Source organism: Vulpes vulpes, chromosome 3, assembly GCF_048418805.1.
Source record: "Vulpes vulpes isolate BD-2025 chromosome 3, VulVul3, whole genome shotgun sequence".
NCBI classification, from domain to species: Eukaryota; Metazoa; Chordata; class Mammalia; order Carnivora; family Canidae; genus Vulpes; species Vulpes vulpes.
The window spans coordinates 96,081,746-96,102,743 of record NC_132782.1 but is presented as its reverse complement, the minus strand read 5'-3'; the positions used below and the strand labels follow the sequence as shown (position 1 = coordinate 96,102,743).

The 20,998-nt window shown below is 49.2% G+C and overlaps 1 protein-coding gene across 50 annotated transcripts in view; it reads left to right on the top strand.

Moving 5' to 3' along the window:
- The window catches only part of TNRC6A (trinucleotide repeat containing adaptor 6A), a 207,413-nt gene extending 204,184 nt beyond the window's left edge, over window positions 1-3,229 (top strand). For 45 of the 50 annotated variants that reach the window (XM_072753650.1, XM_072753642.1, XM_072753635.1 and 42 more), the window contains one exon: window positions 292-3,229. In XM_072753650.1, coding sequence (XP_072609751.1) covers window positions 292-667 — 376 coding nt within the window. In that variant the 3' untranslated portion in view covers window positions 668-3,229. The remainder of the gene's footprint in view (window positions 1-291) is intronic. The other 5 variants (XR_012000602.1, XR_012000601.1, XR_012000600.1 and 2 more) reach the window with 1 other exon arrangement.
- Window positions 3,230-20,998: the final 17,769 nt, after the last annotated feature.

Genomic DNA, 20,998 nt, shown 5'->3' with positions numbered 1-20,998 from the left:
GTCAGTACTCCTAAGGTGAAGCATCACCCCTCAAACTGGCCTTAGGAAATCTCTTAAATCACCTGTAGGAGGCAAAAGGCCTTAATCTAGCTGGATACCACCACCATACACACGGGGCAGGTTTTGCTCCGGGCTCCGGAGAGCCCTGCGATGGGCATGTCACCACCACCCCACCCCCCACCATCCTCCTCGCCTTTTGAGCAGAAGCTGAGTGCTCCTCTCACTTCGAGTCAGTCAGATCTTCCAGATCCCCTGAGTCTTCACCGCGCCCCCTGTGTCTCTTCCCTCCAGGTGTGTATTGGGGAACACTACTATTCTTGCTGAGTTTGCCAGTGAAGAGGAGATCAGCCGTTTCTTTGCACAAAGTCAGTCTCTGACCCCTTCTCCCGGCTGGCAGTCTCTCGGGTCCAGCCAGAGCCGGCTGGGCTCCCTCGACTGTTCCCACTCGTTCTCCAGCCGGACCGATCTCAATCACTGGAATGGTGCTGGGCTGTCGGGAACTAACTGTGGAGACCTTCACGGCACTTCACTCTGGGGGACCCCACATTATTCCACAAGCCTGTGGGGTCCTCCCAGCAGCAGCGACCCCCGGGGAATTAGCAGCCCATCCCCCATTAATGCTTTTCTTTCTGTTGACCACCTGGGTGGGGGTGGAGAGTCCATGTAACGTGTAGATGTAGACTCACGAACTGTGACCTCAAGAAGCGAAAGAAAGGAGCACTAAGTTGGGCTCGCCGCCTGCAGCCAGGGGCCACCTGTGGGAACAGCTCTTCTCTGCACATTTTCCACTTTGTTTTCCCTGAAACATATCAGTTTGAATACTTGAATCATGCAGGCCAATATTATAATGTGAAAAGGTATCTATCTATTTACACTCCCAAATAGCGCCATACATGCTAAACCGTATAGAATGAGCTCACTTGTGTATATTCATCATGTTTAGCTTTTGGGTTCTTTTTTTCACCACCACCCCCCCTTCCCTGTTTCCCTCCACATCCCTCCCTCCCTTTTTTCCTTCCTCTCTTTCTTTTTTCTTCTTTCTTTCTTTCTTTCTTTCTTTCTTTCTCTCTCTCTCTCTCTCTCTTTTTTTTTTTTTTGCAAAACCATTTTTTTGGGCTGATAATGTATGAGCTTTTAACTTTGCACTGAATGATGTTCTCTCGTCTAATCGGCAATATGGGGGGGCAGCTGTTCCAGTGTAAATGTTTACTCAAGGATGTTCTTAAAGGTGTGCGCTCTCTACTATGCCTTGATGTTTGCCTACCTTACTGTGGTGTCGTGGAGTTTAAAAGACCGAGTTCTGATGCTGACTTAGGACTATAAATGAAAGTATTGCACCAGTGTTTTCATGTTATAAAACTAAAGAATTTCGCTCTGCAGTTTGAAAAACTGTGGCCACAGCTGTGACTTGCAGCCCCCCTGCCACCCAGGACGGGCCCTGCACTTTGAATAGGCTTTCCATTTTGTTTTGAAGGTTCCCACGGTGAACCTTCTTGTTTACAGATTTTTTTGTTTGTTTTTTGAGAAAAAAAAAATGTTTACTCTTCCATCATTTAAAAAAAATTTAAAAGACAAAAAAAAAAAAAAACAATGGAGGATGATTTACAAGATGCTTTCTATCTCTGGGAAAAAGGAGCAGCATTTGGCCATGTTCTTTTGTTTTCTATTCCTGTCCTAAATCCAAGAGCATGGTTCTCAGGAAAACCAGTTCCCCAGTTAGGAAAAAAAATTTAAAAAATAAAAAAATAAAAAAAATAACTCCTTGTAGTTTCTTATAGGAAAAACAAAACCCCAACTTTTAGCACTGATACTACATATTGCTCTGTTAAAGAATTTTCTCTGCCAAAAAACAAAACAAAACAAAACAAAAAACAAAAAAAAACACAAAAAAAAAACCCACAAAAAATCGCTTAAAGCTGGAGTTGACATTCTGCTTTCAGATGCTGTCTTTTTATTAGTGAGTGATGATGGTTTGCTAATAATAGGTGATAATTTTTTGTAACCCCATCAAGTGGCTCTCTCTGTTTCTGCTCTCTTGTGACTGTGTTAATGTTGAACTGTTGTACCTTAAAGCCGAAATCAGTAACTATGCATACTGTAGCCAAGGTATTGGGCTTACAGAATTGTTCGTTGTATAAAGAAAATTTTAAATGTTGTTGCAAACTAACGAGTTACACCATTTTTAAACTTACTTTCTCCTCGCCCCCTTTTTTTGCCCACAAATGGTATTATAATGCTTGCTTAGTCAAAGAAGACGGGCCAAACAAGGGTAAACATTTTAACAGCGCAGAATTTGCCATCATTTCATTGCCTTGATCTAACTGTTTGTGTCCTAAGATGCAAAAGAAGTCAGTGGCTTTTAACTGTTTACAAATAGAATGTGATTGTAAAATGTACAGTTTGGTTGTGTTTGAATTATGAAATCCCTTCCGATATAATAAACCATGACTTTTTGGCTGCTCAACATTAATTGTCTCTTTTTTGTGAATTTCTTTGTACGCTCTTTTTTACAATGAACGTTTCAACGTTGCTGTTTATGAGGGTCCTCATAGAGCAACTGAGTACAAATCTAAGCAAATATTTGAACATTCTATCCGAACTTCTCCACAATTTCACCCTGAAATAATGTGAGAACAATGGGAAACTGTAGCTTGCTCCTTCCTACCCTCTCTGAGCATCTTTGGGATCTTGTTGCTCAAAGCTCTCCTGTGACTTCATCTCCCCCACCATTTGTGCCCATCTCAAGCCTCAGCAAGAGACCATTTGGAACATGAAGCTTAATGACTTGCCAGTGTTCTAGTGTTAAACTCTCATACCTCTGTTACAAATGAGAAATGCCACAACCTGGACTGGCCTTCCTCCCCCCTTCACGGCCCTCTCCTGACCGCAGGAGCTCTGGGGCAAAACCTGTGTGTGTATTCCAGTGTATGACTTCAAATCATGCTCCGGCTTGCCAGGTGTGAGCTAATGTCGGACACCTTCCTACAAGCAAATGTTGTTCAATGCATTCAATGTATATTGACTTCCATACTGGTTTTTCCAAAAACCAAAGGTAGCTTTGAAAAACCACGTTTGGAAATGTTTGGAACGTTAAGCTGATTGACCTTTTGGGGCTTTGAGTAGTATATAATTGAATTCATAACTGCGTTAATTGTATTGTTAAAAGTGTTTGGGAGTTTTTTGCGCTTGTTATGTGGAAATAAAGTGTTTGATTTAAAAAATTTAACAAGTGGTTTTGGTTTTTGCCTAGTCCTTAAATCATTACAACTCTTCCCCAAGCGACGTGTCACTCAGTCTATCATAACCTCTCAGCTACTCAGGCCCCAAGTCCAGGCCATAGTTCTGATCTTGACCTGCGCCTGGCCAAATGGCCTTGAGTCACTGGCGGCCTGCAGGGGGCGGTCTAAGCACTTTAACACATCAGGTTATGCATTATTCCCGAGGGTGGCTTGGGGCATCCGGAGCTGCCCTGCATCGCTACCTGGCTTGGCTTACACCCCTGCTCGCTGTCCCTACAAGAGCAGGCACCTCCACCCCCACCCACACCATTCCCGCTTGCAACAGCAGATTTGTCATCCCCCCTCCAGTCAGTATGTTGAAGCACTGGGCCAGGCCACCACTGGTGACTGAGCTCTTGCTCACCTGGATAAGCCATGTGCTCAGACACCTAGTAGGTGCTGAATAAATACTGAAAGGAAGGGTGCCTGGGTGGCTCAATCAGTTAAGTGTCTGCCTTTGGCTCAGGTCATACCAAGGGTCCTGGGATCGAGTTCCACCTTGGGGTCCCTGCTTAGCAGAGAGCCTGCTCTTGTTCTCCCTCTGCTCTCCCCCCCCCCCCTTCATTTATTCTCTCTCTCTCTCTAATAAATAAAATACTGGAAGGAATAACAGATAACACCCTGTTGACATTTGAGAACCAAAAATTCTGGTAGTGCTACTTCTTGAACTGGGTGCACCTGGGGGAATCGAAGTTCTTGACAGGTGAGGGGTCAAATCCAAGTCAAAGGGCATGGAGAGAATAGCGTGAAGACCAGGAATTAGGATGAAACAGATGTTTTGGATCAACAACAAATGAAGGTCGCACTAAGCAAATTAGCCCACTATTGGGTTAAACGGCCATTCCAAACATTGGAGCATTGGTCTTCCCCCTTCTCCAGAGCTTAGATCTTTTCCTGCAGAGCCTTTGATTTCAGATGCAGGCAGTGGGGTCACCGAGCCAGAGCCAGAATCACAACCCCAGTGAGCTTTGGGGGTCCCATCCAGACACCCAGCCTCTGGGCCTGGCAGGACTTCCTCTGAGCAGGCATGTACATGGTCATGGGGAAGGGGGAATGATGATGATGGTAAGTCCAGGGTCCTGCACATACCGGGTGCTTCGAACTCATTTTCTCCTTTGACCTTCAGAGCCCCCAGCCTGGCCCTAGAACGGGAGACCGTCCTAGCGCAGTGGCTCTCAGATTGCCCACCAACACACCCCTAAAGGTGTTTTTTTTTTTTTTTTAAGATTTTATTTATTCATCAATGAGAGAGAAGCAAAGACATAGGCAGAGGGGGGAAAGCAGGCTCCCTGCGGGGAACCTGAGGTGGGACTTGATCCCAGGACTGTGGGATTGTGGCCTGAGCTGAAGGCAGATGCTCAACTACTGATCCACCCAGGCATCCCCACACCCCTAAAGTTTTGGGGGGGGGGATTGTTTTTTGAAGATTTTATTTATTTATTCATGAGAGACACACAGAGAGAGGCAGAGACACAGGCAGAGGGAGAAGCAGGCTCCATGCAGGGAGCCCAACATGGGACTGGATCCCCGGTCTCCAGGATCACGCCCTGGACTGAAGGTGGCGCTAAACCACTGAGCCACCTGGGCTGCCCCACACACCCCTAAAGTTAAGTAGAGGATGGAGGAATGTGTATTTCCTTGGGATTGGAGGACAGCATTTTTAAGCTCTGCATTTTATTTTTTTTTTATTTTATTTTTTCATGATAGTCACAGAGAGAGAGAGAGAGAGAGAGAGGCAGAGACATAGGCAGAGGGAGAAGCAGGCTCCATATAGGGAGCCTGATGTGGGATTCGATCCCAGGTCTCCAGGATCGCGCCCTGGGCCAAAGACAGGCGCTAAACCACTGCGCCACCCAGGGATCCCTAAGCTCTGCATTTTAGAGTTAAAACCACACCTGAATGTTGCATTCTCCATGTTTTCATCTAGAAATAGTGTTCTGGATAGTCCGTTACATTGCTCTGATGCTTGGGAGAGATGAGCCATGGTGAGGCCCAGGAGCTCCACTTTGGCCCTGGTCGGTGAGGCCCAGGCTAGCCCCTTGGCCCTGGTCAGTGTGGGTGGCAGAGACTGATCTCCAGCAAAGGGACAAGAGAGTGAACTCCCTGAGTCTGGGAGCCTCGTCTAAGCCTTGCAGGTGCCTCTGCCCTGGCTGGCTGTTGACCTGCTGGGTAGGGAAGCACCCCAACATGCTGCTAGAGCAGGACTCAGCTTTGGTGAGTGAGGGAAGCTGTATCTGAAGTCCAGCCCACTTACAGGAAAAGACAAACTAGTTGACCCTGGGGCCTGGCCAAGAACAACTCCTCCTTTATGACTTTAACCCCATCACTGAACCACCTGGGTTTCCACTGACTTCATAGGTTTTATTTTTTATTTTATTTATTTATTTATTTATTTTTAATTTATTCATGAGCAAGAGAGAGAGGCGGAGACACAGGCAGAGGGAGAAGCAGACTCCATGCAGGGAGCCTGACATGGGACTCTATCCTGGGTCCCCAGGATCACACCCTGGGCTGCAGGCGGCGCTAAACCACTGCACCACCGGGGCTGCCTGACTTCATAGGTTTTAAAACCAACTTTTTAAATCAGTTTCTTAGGGCATTTGGTGGCTCAGTGGGTTAGGTGTCTGCCTTCGGCTCGGGTCATGATCCTGGGGTCCTGGGATCAAGTCCTGTGTCGGGCTCCCTGCTCAGTGGGGAGCCTGCTCCTCCCCCTGCTCATGGGCTCGCTCTCTCTTTCTGACAAATAAATAAAATCTTAAAAAAATAAATCAACATTTTGATGAAGGAAAAGTGGAAATGTTGCCACGTGGAAAATTAGTGCCACTTGCCATAAACGAACGGGAGTTATAAAAAAAAAAAAAAAAAAAAACGAAACTCATGCACAGAAAAATTTACTCTGTCCTGGTGTTATCAATCCAATTCAGTCCAAGTTAAAGGGGAAATGAGGGGGAGGGACAGCCTGGGTGGCTCAGCGGTTTAGCGCTGCCTTCAGCCCAGGGCGTGACCCTGGAGACCCAGGATCGAGTCCCACGTCGGGCTTCCTGCATGGAGCCTGCTTCACCCTCTGCTTGTCTCTCTCTCTCTCTCAAGAATAAATAAATAAAATCTTAAAAAAAAAAAAAAAAAAAAAGGTGGGGGTTTGGAAATTGGGAAGTTGGTAAGAGATGCTTCCTGGCCGCGGTGGCCAGATGCACTGCCAGGTGGCCTGGCCCCCCCAGGCTGGCTCCCTGTGCTCAGCAGACACCCCAGGCTGTGTCCCTGCCTGGCAGGCCTTGTCTGGCCCTCCGGCTGCCCTGCACTGCACTCTGCCCCGGCCTGCGGGCCCACCCCACCTCTGCACTTCTGGCCTTGGCGCCCGGGGGGTGGTGGTGGGGCTCCTCCACTGGCCCCTCACATGCCTCCCAAGGGGCCACATGGGGCCACAAGGGCCTTGGGCTGTGCTGTGGGGAGCAGCCCCACCCAGGGGCGAGGTTTCAGGGAGGGTTGGGGGGATCCGGGTGGGGGAACTGGGTGTGAGTCACCTTGCTCTGTAGAGGGGCAGCCGACCGGGTGGTGTGTGCACATAGCAGCGACGGAAGAGGCTGAGCCAGAGGGGCTCGCACTCAGAGCCCTTCAGGCCCCAGCGGGCCGTGGCCGGGTGGTGGGCACAGGTGCAGGCTGCCTGGGGGGGCGGGGGGGGGGGGCTCGGAAGAGGCCGAGAATGGGGTTCCCGGAAAGCAGAAGGAGGGGAGGGTAAGCAGGAAATTCCAAATCCAGATTGAGAGTGGAGCTTCAGAATAAACAAGATGGAATCTAGAATAGTTAATTTTATGTGTCAGCTTGGCCGGACCATGGCCAAATAGTGTTCTGGAGGTTTCGGTGGTGGTGTTTTGGATGAGATTGACATTTTAAATCAGTAGACTTTGGGGGATCCCTGGGTGGCGCAGCGGTTTGGCGCCTGCCTTTGGCCCAGGGGCGCGATCCTGGAGACCCAGGATCGGATCCCACGTCGGGCTCCTGGTGCGTGGAGCCTGCTTCTCCTGCCTGTGTCTCTGCCTCTCTGTCTCTCTCTCTCTGTGTGTGTGTGTGTGTGTGACTATCATAAATAAAAAAAAAAATCAGTAGACTTTGAATAAAGCAGATTGTCTTCCATGTGGGTGGGCCTCATCCAATCAGTTGAAGGATTGACTAGAACAAAAAGACTCCCCTGAGCAAGAGGGAGTTTGGCAGCAGACAGCCTATGGACTTGAACTTTGAACTGCACCATCTTCCTGGGTCTCCAGCCCCATGGACTTGCCAGGCTGTATAATCATGTGAGCCAATATCTTAAAATAGGTCTTTCTCTGTATATACACATCCTATTGCTTGCTTTTCTGGAGAGCCTTGACTAATGAATCCCAGGGTGAGACTGTTCTTTTTTTTTAAGATTTTATTTATTTATTTGAGAAAGTGAGAGAGGGAATGAGCAGGGACAGCAGCAGAGGGAGAGGGAGAAGCAGACTCCCTGCTGAGTAGGGAGGCTGATGCAGGACTCCACCTCAGGACCCCAGGATCATGACCTGAGGCAAAGGCAGACACTTAACAATGAGCCACCCAGGTGCCCCTGAGACCGCTCTCATAACAGAAAGCTGCCAAGCATGTGGAAGCTGGGCGCGAGCCGCAGTTGAGTGGACGTGGAATAGTTAGGAAAACAGTGCTTAGCAAAACAGAATCTGTTTCAGGTGTATGTCTCCAGTGGGTTGTGATTTCTGGAAAAGCTGGTTATATTTGTATCTTTACTGATCTGCCCCGACTCCAATAGCATTTACTTCTTTTTATTTTTAGATGTATTTATTTGAGAGAGAGAGAGAAAGAGCACAAGCAGAAGGAGCTGAGAGAGAAGGAGAGAGAATCTCAAGGAGACTCAGTGCTGAACGAGGAGACCAACAGGGGGCTCGATCTCACGACCCAGAGATCATAACCTGAGCCAAAACCAAGAGTCAGACATTTAACCGACTGAGCCACCCAGGTGCCCCTACTTCTCCTTTTTTTTTTTAAGAAAGATTTTTTTATTTTTAAGTAGTCTCTACACCCAATGTGGGGCTCGAACTCACAACCCCAAGATGAAGAGCTGCACACTCCACCGACTGAGCCAGCCAGATGCCCCTACTTCTCCTTTTTAAATAACCGCTTTAGGGATCCCTGGGTGGCGCAGCAGTTTGGCGCCTGCCTTTGGCCCAGGGCGCGATCCTGGAGACCCGGGATCGAGTCCCACGTCGGGCTCCCGGTGCATGGAGCCTGTTTCTCCCTCTGCCTGTGTCTCTGCCCCTCTCTCTCTCTCTCTCTCTGTGACTATCATAAATAAATAAAATAAATTTAAAAAAATAAATAAATAACCGCTTTATTGAGATACAATTCAACCCATGGAGAGTATATAACGCCAGCGATCGTTCATAGAGTCACATGGCTACAGTCATGTTTAGGACATTTCCATCATAGCACTGATTCCACTTTTTCTCTCCAACCACCCCAACTGCCCCGCAGGAAGCAACTACTAATCCACTGTGTCTCCATAGATCTGCCTCTTGCAGACACTTCCCATAAAGCCTCTGTGTCCTACATTCTGTAGCCTTCTGTGTCTGGCTTAGCACAGGTCTCGTGGAGCATCACGTTTCCAGAGTTCATCCATTTTGTGGCACGTGTCGGTACGTCATTCCTTTTATTGCTGAAAAATATTCGTGTGCGGATGGACCACGTGTTTATCCATTCATCACTGAAGGACATTTGGATTGTTTCCACTCTTTGGCCATCGTGAGTAATGCCACGATGAACATTCACATACAGGGCTTGTGTGAGAGCTCTAGCTTCCTGACGGTGGGGTCTGTTTTGCTCACTTCCAGCTCCCCAACCTTGGAAGACTATGTGGTTCATGGCAGGCGGACAGTAAATGATGCAGGGCACAGATGCTCTGCTAGGTGGCCTCGGACACGATACTTAATGTTCCTGACTCTGCTCCTTCACCTGTAGCAGCGATACAAGCGGAGTCTGTTGTTCAGAAATCCAGAAAGCTCTGAAAACCGAAGGCTCTTTGGTAAGTTTGCAGCAAACCATTGGGTGCAAAATGAATTGGAGGCTCTTCACAGGTCTTAGGTATGGCGTGAGAAGTTCTAGGTCTCGCTGCAGAAACAATGATGTGCTTGATGATGGGGAACTGCCCGAGTCCCCACTGGAGTGTTCTGTAAAATACGGGAAGAGTTACAACAATGGCATCATTGCCACACACACCCCCAATAATACAGGGGTTAGGGGCCCCTGGGTGGTTCAGTGGTTGAGCGTCTGCTTCGGCTCAGGTCGTGATCTCGGGGTCCTGGGATCGAGTCCCGCGTGGGGCTCCCCGCAGGGAGCCTGCTTCTCCCTTTGCCTGTGTCTCTGCTTCTCTCTGTGTGTCTTTCATGAATAAAATTTTTAAAAAATAGAAATAAAAATAAAAGAGTGTTACCATCAAAGAACTGAGATGAAACAGAGTTTTCCAGATCTGGCCCCAAAAGTTGGGGATGCGGTCAAAGCCGAGGTCCAGGGGGGTGCAGGAGTTTAGAACTGAGTCCAGAATGCCAAGCAACACATCAGATGAGCAAACTGAGGCTTTCAGAAATTTATGTGCTGCTCTACAGTCACATGGCCGGTGAGCAATGGAGTCAAGGGCCTGGATCCTCTATTCACCCAACTTCAGAGCAGTGGTCTTAGGAAGAAGATCCGAGAAGCCATCTGGGCCACAGGAACTCTGTTACGCTGCTGGCCGGCATGTAAAATGGTTCGGCCACTCCGGCAGACGGGTTGGCAGTTTCTTAAGTAGTTAAATACCCACTGACCCCAGGAGTCGGCCTTTTCTCTCACTCTCTCTCTCTTTCTCTCTCTCTCTCTCTCTCTGTGTGTGTGTGTCTCATGAAAAATAAAATCTTTTTTAAAAATAAGATTTATTTGAGAGCTCGTGCAGGAGGGAAAGGCAGAGGGAGAGAAGCTTCAAAGCAGACTCTCTGCTGAGCATAGAGCCTGTGTGAGCTTGATCCCACTACCCTGAGATTAGGACCCAGAGATCAAGACCTGAGCCCCAGAGTCTGACACTTAGCCAGCCCCCCCACATTGGACTTTTTTTTTTTTTTTAGATTTTATTTATTTATTCATGAGAGACACACACAGAGAGGCAGAGACACAGGCAGAAGGAGAAGCAGGCTCCATGCAGGGAGCCCGATGCAGGACTCGATTCCGGTACCACCAGGATCCCGCCCTGAGCTGAAGGCAGAAGCCCAACCACTGCACCACCCAGGTGCCCCCCCCCACTGGACATTTTTTTTTCCCCATTGGACATTTTTAATGCATGGTTTGCTGTGCATCAGTTATGCTCCCATATAGCCGTATTTTTAAAGGACAAGGAAAAGGAAAAGGAAAGGCTCTCTTTGGTCAATCTTGCATTATAGTGTTGAAAGTACTCTTGCAAGCAACGCTTATGTGACCTAAACTTTGCAGCCGTCCTGGCGGGGAGTGGCCTTGAAGCCGCCCAGCCAGCCGCTGCGAGAAGGCCGCCCTTCTTCGCTGTGGGTTTTCCCGCCCTAGGTCTGGGGCTGCAAGGTCCTGCAGGCCGGGACCCACTTGCCTGTAAGTAGAGGAAGTGGCCACCAGGGGGCGCACCGCGACTCCCCGTTTTTGGAAGATCCCACACAATCCTACCTAAATCTTTTGGGGTGTAGGGGGGAACAGAATCGAAAAGGGCCAAGCAAACCACAGTCAAAAACTTTGGTAAAGGGCCACCTTCCACGGACCAGCAATCCCACCTGGAGCATCTGACCTAGACACAGACGCTGCCTGGGAGAGCGCGGTGCTCGCTGCGGCCCTGCTTGGAAGGGAAACCTGAGAACAAGGGAAATGCTCTTCATTAAATGTCTCAGAGCAGTTCTTCTCAGGCTGTAATGTGCATGGAATTACCAGGGGGTTTTATTAAAATGCAGAGGTGGGAGTCACCTGGCTGGTTCAGTCTGAGGAGCAGGGGACTCTTGATCTCAGGGTCATGAGCCCCATGAGTTTAAGCCCCATGTTGAGTATAGAGATTACTTTAAATAAATAAAATTGTTTTTAAAAGTCATGCTAGAAATAAATTTCTCCCTCTTTATTTTTAAGATTCTCTTTATTCATGAGAGACACACAGAGAGGCAGAGACCCAAGAAGAGGGAGAAGCAGGCTCCATGCAGGGAGCCCGATGCAGGACTTGATCCCAGGACTCCAGGATCACACCCTGAGCCGAAGGCAGACACTCAACCACTGAGCACCCAGGTGCCCCAGATTGCTCCCTCTTTAAAAAAAAAATTTTAAAAATGCAGAGTCGAGTTTCTTAGGTATGGGGTGTGACCCAGGTGATGCTGATGTTGCTGGTTGCAAGGCCACGTGCTGAGGGCCACGTACACCACCAGCAGGACTAGAGAGACCCCCGAAGCACAGCGGCTTAGCAACAGAGAACTGGGGTTGCTGGGTCACTCAGCCGTGTGGTTGTCAGGAGTCCATGGCTGGTACCCATGCTCCCGGGGGCCTTGGTTTCCCTCAGCAGCTGGGCTCCATGTGTCCCGCCCACAGGCCTGGGCTAGCCCGGAGAAGAGAGCTGCCCCCCAGGGAGCACAGGACCCATGTCAATGCATCGATTACGGCCGCCTCCCATTAGGCAGAACTTCATGATGCCCACCTGGGATGCTGTGACTCGTGATCTTTATTCTGAATGTCATTCCTCGTCGAAAATGTGAGTGTTCTGTTACTAGAGAAGAAAGGGGAACTGGATGCTGGGTAGTAACGAGCAGTGTGTGCTTCAGAAAAGGGCTGGCCAAGTAAACTATATGGTCCTTCCAGAAGCTGGAATGTTTGGCCAGGAAGTCTATGAGACGAAGCTACATCCACCACTACGGCAGGGCGTCTCTGACAGAGGCAAGTGAGAAAAGTCGTTGCACAAGACCCTCTAAGTTTGACCTCGTTTTTATTGAGGGGAGTCTGGAATGGTTCACAGGGTGCATATGGATTCCAGGGGATCATGTGCTAGGAAAGGACTTACAGTAAGAAGATAAAGGCCTGGGGCGCCTGGGTGGCTCAGTGGTTGAGCATCTGCCTTGGGCTCAGGGCTCAGGGTGTGATCCCAGGGTCCTGGGATCAAGTCCCACATCGGGCTCCCCGTGGGGAGCCTGCTTATCCCTCTGCCTGTGTCTCTGCCTCTCTCTCTGTGTCTCTTATGAATAAATAAATAATTTTTTTTAAAGAAGAAGATCTCTATCTATCTCCACCCTCTCTCTGGAGGAGTCTGTGGACATCTGATTTCCTAGAGGAGAAGGATGTGGCCCCATGTTTGTGGGAGAACCATCACAAGCCATGTCCCAGCCAGCCAGTTTTAATTTCATCCTTCTAATGAGCCTGTGAGCAAAGGCAGTAGATAGATATGCATTGGTTTGGTCTGTCCAGCATACCCTCCCCCTTCCAGAAATTCCAACCCAATATTCTTTGAGAATGCCCCAAGGTTTGCAGGGACAAGGAGCTTGTCCACCTTGACCCAGGTGACTGGCTCACAGTTAGGCATGTGACCAGTGTGAGCGAGTAAGAGTCAGGCCAACAATTATAAGGACAGTTGTTAAATCTGCTGAGGAAGCTTTGTTTCCTAAGGGACTTGAAATCCAGTGGGTTAGCTGGGGCTTCTTAAGACCATGATGATGGGGATCCCTGGGTGGCGCAGCGGTTTAGCGCCTGCCTTTGGCCCAGGGCGCGATCCTGGAGACCTGGGATCGAATCCCACATCAGGAGCCTGCTTCTCCCTCTGCCTGTGTCTCTGCCTCTCTCTCTCTCTGTGACTATCATAAATAAATAAAAATTAAAAAAAAAAAAAGACCATGATGATGGAAAAAGCCTGCTTGAGGACAGAGGTAAGACAAAATAACACAGCTAGAGAAACCAAGTCCTGCTGAGATCTGAGACCTGATCTGAAACGCTGCTGGATCCTGCCAGACCTGAAGCTTTGGATGGTCCCTCTGTGTGAATCAGTATTTTTTGCTTAACCTACTTAGAGTTGGGTTTCTATAACTTGTACTCAAAATAATATGTAATGATATAACTCTCATTGCCTGCAAGGGAGAAAAGAGATTTTTTAAAAAGATTTTATCTAGAGAAAGAGCACATGGGTGGGGGAGGGGTAGAGGGAGAGAGAGAATCTCAAGCAGACTCTGCACTGATCAAGGAGCCCAATGTGGGGCTCCATCTCATGACCCTGAGATCATGACCTGAGCTGAAAATCAAAAGTTGGACACTTAACCAATTGAGCCACCCAGACGTCCCAAGATTTTTTAAAAAATAAGCTCAATCCTTAGCATGGGGCTCCAACTTGACCCCAAGATCAAGAGTCATATGCTCTACCAACTGAGGAAACTCCAGGGAAAAAGAATCTTTAAAATTATTGTTTGAAAGAGCAGACATCTAGACCCAGGGAAGCCTTTCTCCAGGAAAACCTACTAAATTTAGGCCAAAAAATAAAAGTACACTTGCACACCTAAGGTTCTAGGAACAGAAGAGGGAAGGTAAACATGTGGGAAAATATCCCAATAGAATGTGTCATAATGGAATTTCTCCTGCTGACAGCGGGAAGCCTTGTGAGTCAAGATTCTGGCATGAAACAGAGATCACGCTCAAAAAAACTTAACTAAAGAAAATTTCATAAAGAGTCTGTTGAGATTTATGCAACGTTAGTGGCACCAGCAAGGGCTGGTGAAGCACCTGTAGTCTAGCTATCGAGGGAACAGTTATTCCTAGGCTGGAGAGGGTCAGGGAGCTGCATGCAGAGCCATAGAATGAACCCACTGCCCGAGCCCCATGGGGGGCAGCTAAGGAGCAGGGCTGGTGTGGGGCAAGGGAAACATGAGAACCTCAGGTCCCGCCCTCCACCCTCTGATCTCCTGCTGGTGCCTCCCATTGGCCAAATTTAACTGGACACTAGACAGCAAAGCAGACCAGGTGATACAGCCCAGGGAAACCAGCCTCATGGGGCACAGAGCCCAGCAGGAAGAGCAGAAAAACAATCTAGGGTGAGCAATGTGGTTGAGCAGTGGAGATGAACCATCTCCCTCTGGATGGTTGTGGAGAAGGAACTGGAATGGGAGTTGAGGCTAGTGGGAAACCTGGAGTGGGATTAAGGCAAGAAATTATAACAGTCTGAACCAGGGCCATGGTGTAGAGGTGAGAGAGTAGCTAAATGCAGGAGGGAGAGCCGGTGAGATGGACTTGGCTCTGTGAAGAGTGAAGGAGTCTAGGACAGCCCCTGAGTTTTTGACTTTGCCAACTGCTACTATCTGGGCGACAGTCCTAGAGGATAAGGGTGGGCTTTGTAGTGGAGGGGGTAGCAGAGAGTTCGGTTTGGGTCTTGGTGAGTCAAGGAGACTCAGGAGCAGCCCAGCGGAGTTGTCTAGTTGACAGCTGGGTGGACACTATGCTTTTTTATTACTTTATCCTTAGCTTGAAGCCCATGCCTGGCAGATAGTAGGCACTCAGAAAATATTCGTTGGAAGGAAGTAAGAAAAGAAAGGGGGGAGGGAGGGAGGGAAGTAGGAAGGACAGGTGGTTGAATGGATTAGTGGATGAATGAATGGACAAACGGAGAGATGAATGAATGGCTGGATGGGTGGATGGATGGATGGATGGATGGATGGATGGATGGATGGATGAATAGGTGGATGGATGAATAGATAGATGGACGGATGGATGGATGAGTGGATAGATGGGTGGATGGATGAGTGTAAGGGTGGGTGGAGGGACGGATAGAGAGATGTATGTATGTATGTCACAAGTAGAGATATCAGCTGGGGATTTATCGATCAGGGGTGAGAGCTGATACTGTGGAGACGGCAATGGATGTAGAATGAGAGTTCATCTGAGAGACAGAAAGCAGCCTAGGTGCCTGAGAAGGGAGAATCAAAAACTAAAGGAGGCATGGGATGGTGGGGTGGCAGGAGAAAATGGAATCTCAGAACCTGGGGGGTGGGGTGGGAATTTTAGGGAAGGAGAAAGCCGCATACTCAAATGCTATCTGTCAAGAGAGAAAGTCTGAGGGCAGGGTGGTGGGGGTAAGGCCGTGCATGGATTTATGATAGAGGAGACCATCAGAGGGTAAGCACAAAACCCACACCCCGATAAGGTAAGGGGCTCATGGATGGTGGAGGGGGGTGGTGTCGTGGGCTGGGTCCCCTGAGAGTCACGCTCCGGGATGCAGCTCAGAGTGGAGGTGATTGTTGGAAAGCGTCCTCGGAACACACGTGAGACAGGGAGGGGGGCAGGATGGGAGAGAGGGTCACAGTGGCGACTTCGGGCCACCTCCCGGGGCTGGGCAGCTGGAGTGACCCTCGCTGGATGCAGGAGAGCCTGCTCCCTTTGGTCCAGCACAATTCCGAGGGAGAGACCCGGCTGGGAGCCAACCACGATGCTCGTCCAGCCTCTGGTGGTATGGGTGCCTCAGGCCCTGTAAGGGGCCATCCAGGTGCCAGTGTAGACACCCCAGGGGAACTGGTCCACAGAGAGAAGGAGGGGAGACGGGGCGGCCGCTAGAGGGGGACAGAAGGCCAGGAAAGCTCTCGTGCATTTCTGCATTTGATGACTTGGGAACCCCTGGACTCTGGTTTTTGGCTGGAAGGAGAAGGAGCCCCAGAGGGGAGCCTACAGAACCGGGGGACACTAGTGATGCGGAGGGGCCCCGTGAGCCTCATCCCCCCAGCTCAGGACCGACCGGCACAGAGCTGACTTCATAAACGACTGAACCCATGAATGAATGAAGTCGGGACATTTTAACCCTGAATCGAGGCCCACAGAGCACGGGTGTATACGCCATTTAAGCACAGACATGTGGGGGTCCCTGGTGGCTCAGCGGTTTAGCGCCGCCTTCAGCCCAGGGTGTGATCCTGGAGACTCAGGATCGAGGGCCACATCAGGCTCTGGGCATGGAACCTGCTTCTGTCTCTGTCTCTCTCTCTCTGTCATTTCATGAATAAATAAAATCTTTAAAAATAAATAAATAAAAAATAAACACAGACATGTAATGACAAGAGGCACCAGGACGCCCAAATCCTCTCCTCCTTGACACCCATGCCCTGTGGCACGCATGTGAGTCCGTGGAAGTGCAGGGAGAGAAGGCTCTAGAGGATGTTCACAGTCTTGTCCTGCCTGGCGCTCTTCTCAATGCCTTAGACAAAGATACAGAATTATGTTCATACTAAAATTCTCAAAATAGGGGCGCCTGGGTGGCTCAGTCGATTGAGGTCCGACTCTTGGTTTCGGCTCAGGTCATGATCTCAGGGTTGTGACATGGAGCCCTGGGTCCAGCTGTGTGCTGAGCAGGAGTCTGCTCGAGACTCTTCCCCCACCCCCACCCCTTCACCCTGCTCTCCAATAAATAAGAACATAAATAAATAAATAAATAAATAAATAAATAAATAAATAAATTTTAAAAATCTGTAAAAAAAAATGCTCAAAATAACCATATCCGTGGTAATCGCCTGAGTCAAATTGGAGGCTTCCAAGAATGGCTTGCTTTGCTCCAAGACAGTTGCTTTGGACTATTTTCCCTCCCACTCCCATTTCCACCCTGAGGGTTTTCCTATGTTCTGAGAGGAAAAGATGGGGACAAAAGTCTTTCCTGTCCTGGCCTCTGGGGACACTTATCCACCAGGTGATGCCAGAGGCCAGAGGACAGCAGGAGTTTCCTGCAAAAGGCCAGATAGTAAATATTTCAGGCTGTGCAGGTCTCTGACACAAGTACCCAGCACTACTGTTGTAGCACACAAGCTGCCAGAGACAATATGCAAACAAATGAGCATGGCTGTGTTCCAATAAAACTTTATTTACAAAAGCAAGCAGAGGGCCAAAACTGGTGGGGAGGTGGGGAGGAGGGAGAAGGTGTAGTTTTCTGAATGGAATTCAGAATTCCACAATGGAATATTGTAGAAAGCCTCCCCTTCTGCTGCCGGTGATGGGATGGCTTTATTACGATGACAGGGGTTGCAGAAGGTAAAGGACATTAGAGACCATGATGTGTGACCTGAGTCAGGCTTGGATTGAGGTATAGACTAGCAGTGATGGCAACAGGTACTGTGACACAGTGACACTTCCTAAGGCATGGCTACTGGGTCTCCTTGTCTACCTTAATTTTATTCCCTGTCACCGTGGGCTGTGGCTATGGGGGGGGCCAGGGAGGGACCTGGGACTGGAAACCAGATGTCTCCACCAGCTGGGCAAAACACCTGCTAGACCCAGCCATCAAATAAAGATTCAGAATGACTGCCACAGGTGGGGGGATTTATGAGGCCATCTCCACCAGAAAAATGCGAAAACATTCACTAAAATAAGAACGCTTGGGCAGCCTGGGTGGCTCAGTGGTTTAGTGCTGCCTTTGGCCCAGGGCCTGATCCTGGGGTCCCGGGATCGGGTCCCACGTCAGGCTCCCTGCATGGGGGCTGCTTCTCCCTCTGCCCATGTCTCTGCTTCTCCCTCTCTCTGTGTCTCTCATGAATAAATAAATAAAATCTTAAAAAAAAAAAAAAAAAGAACGCTCATTTCTTCAGCACTTACACAACCAAACTCCACAGTTCACATGGATTATCTCACAGGAGTCGTCCCGCTACCCTGTGTGGGAGGTGCTTGCTTCTCCCTCCTTTAACAGATGATGAGACGAGACTAAGTCGCTGAGGTCACTCTGTCTAAAGCAAAGTCAGGGGGCTTTGCGTCGCTGCCCAAGAGTAAGAACGTGTTACGAATAGGTTTCCTGTGATGAGACAAAACTAGGTGTGTCCTTCTGGAACAAGACGGCAGTGTCCTAACTGCAAAGCTTACCTACCCAGTGCTCAACCCGCTTTGTAGAGAAGACGGGGCTGTTGTAACCCAGACCCAGCAGGGATGCGGTTCCCCACTTAGGGCGCGAGAGGCTCCAAGTCAGTGGCTTCTCTGCTCCATCAGGAGCCCAGACTGCTGGTCTCCAAATCACCATCCGGACCATGGGAAGGTGGGCAAGAGTGGACGCTCAGAGCTTGGAACTCTGTTGAGCAAGGAAGGCAGCAGTCACGTAGACCACATCCCCCTGGTTCCATGGGCCGTACCCATCCACGCCTGGGGCTGGCCAGTGGAGTCGGGAAGACGGGCAGGTTTTGCTGGCCAGTCCCCACCTCGGATAATCCTTTGCTGGCCAGTCCCCACCTCGGATAATCCAACAACCCTATTGACAAGTGGAGAGCCAGAGCGGCACGGGGAAGGCCACTTGTCGACAGCCACAGTGGGTAGAGCCAGGATTTATTTTAATTTTTATTATTATTATTTTAGATTTTATTTATTTATTCACACACACAGAGAGGCAGAGACACAGGCAGAGGGAGAAGCAGGCTCCCTGCATGGAGCCCGATGTGGGACTTGATCCCGGGACCCTGGGATCACGACCTGAGCCAAAGACAGACGCTCAATCCCTGAGCCACCCCGGTGCCCGGTAGAGCCAGGATTTAACCAGACATGGAAGGCAGAGCCCAGGCACCCCAGTACAGGCCATACAGCTGCTGGCCCCACGCCGGGCCTCACTCAGCGCCAGTGACCATGGTCTACCGTCCGCAAAACTGCCTCTTGTTACCCAGGCTCAGGCTGCTGGCAGTTTTGGTCAAGCTGGCTTCCACGGGGCCCTGTTCCACTCTGATAAGCTCCAAGTGTGTAGAAGTGACACTCCAAACTTCAACCTCTCTGCCATGAATGGCCGGCTATTAAAGCGTTTAGCAATTAAGCAGAGGCCTTGTTCATTCATTAACAATCCACTGCACGCTGACCAGCCAGGTCCATGCAGTCACAAACAGCTTTCCCACACAAACCCTCGTGCCACAAATGGGCTTTCTGAGGAGGGATTACATGCAGCTGGGCATACCTTCTCACACCTTGTACAGCTTTGGGTTTATTTTTTTTTTATTAAAAAAATATTTTATTTATTCATGAGAGACACAGAGAGTCAGAGACATAGGCAGAGGGAGAAGCAGGCTGTCTACAGAGAGCCTGACATGGGACTCGATCCCAGGACCCCAGGATCATGACCTGAGCCAACTGACAGCCCCCCAGGCTCCCCAAGGCTTGAGATTCTCAGTGACAACTAAATGCAAGGCAGCCAGCTCAGCGTTAACTCTGGGGTTATGTGGTGGGGTGGGGGGTGGGGGGCGGAGGAGCCAACCTGGACGGAGCACCTTCCCAGGTGAGATGTTTCTCCAGGGATCTTGCTTAATCTTCATTTATTCCCCTGCAAAGTGAGTATTAAGAAAATCCCTTTGTGGGATCCCTGGGTGGTTGAGTGTCTGCCATTGGCCCGGGTCGTGATCCTGGAGTCCTGGGATCCAGTCCCGCATCCAGCTCCCCGCACAGAGCCTGCTTCTCCCTCTGCCTGTGTCTCTGCCTCTCTCTCTGTGTTTCTCATGAATAAATAAATAAATAAAATCTTAAAAAAAAAAACAACCCAAACCCAAAAAAAGAACATCCCTTTGCAGTGGGAGGAACTGACAGCTCTTGAGGGCCCAGAGACTTGCTCCAGGTCTCACGGTTACTAAGTCCAAAAATGTGTCTTGTTTTAATCTTGCTTTTACTTATTTACTTGGGTTTTCCTGGATTTACTGGCTTTCCTCTGAACCACCCTAGCCCTGGGCTAGAAAAGTTTGCCTATCTCAGGGTTTAGGGTTTGCCTCCTTTCAGTTGTTACAATAAACAGCAACATTGGCAGCTAAGTTTGTGGATGGGTGTGGGTGTTTCTAAAAGGCTGTGGAAAACTCCTGAAGGAATCCCAACCTGGAGTAGAGGTCAGCCTGGATTCCAGAGTAGAGGCAGTTGTGATGTGGGGGTGCCAGTAAAATTGTGGCCCCACACCGTGAAGTTAATTCTGTGGCACCAGCTGGTATCCTACAATTCAGCTCAATTTTGACACTGATCTATTTGGAGACAGTCTCTGCCCCCACCAGACTGCCCCCTCCCCCACTTTGGCAGTCCTGGTTGTCACTTGTGCCTTCTGACCCACCAAGTATAGATGGAAGGTTCTAACAGCCCCCTCCTCTGGTTTGACGGACTTGTTCCAGGGCCTCTTGGAACTCAGAAACATTTTACTTACTAGATTACCTGTTTCTCAAGAAAGGATATGATGCATAGGGCCAGGCAGGGGGAAAGCATGTGGCGCTTCCACGCCCTCTCTCTCCAGGGGCACCACTCTTCCCGAGTCCCCACCTGTTCAACAACCCAAAAGCTCAGCAAACCCTGTCCTTTTTGTTTTTTTATGAAGGCTTTATACATAGGCGTGATTGATTACATCATTGCCACTGGCAATTTACTCAACCTCCAATCCCCTGTCCTATCCCCTGAGAGGATGGTTTGGGACAGAAGATTCCAACCCTTTAAGCACAAGGGTGTTTCTCCTGGTAACCAGCAACCTCCCTTCTGGGTGAGTCCAAAGGTCCCCTCATTAGCATAACAGAAGTCACCTTGACCTCTGTCTTCTGCTCAAAAAATTCTGAGGGTCTTAGGAGCTCCTTGCCAGAAATGGAGATGAAGACCAAATATATATTATAAATCGCAACATCAGTATCACGCAGTGTTACAAACGACCATGTTTTAAGGTTTTTTGTTAATACCAAATTACTTGCCCAAATTATAAATCAGGAGGGTTCATGGAACACCCAGACTTTGGGATTTCTCTTTAAAAATCA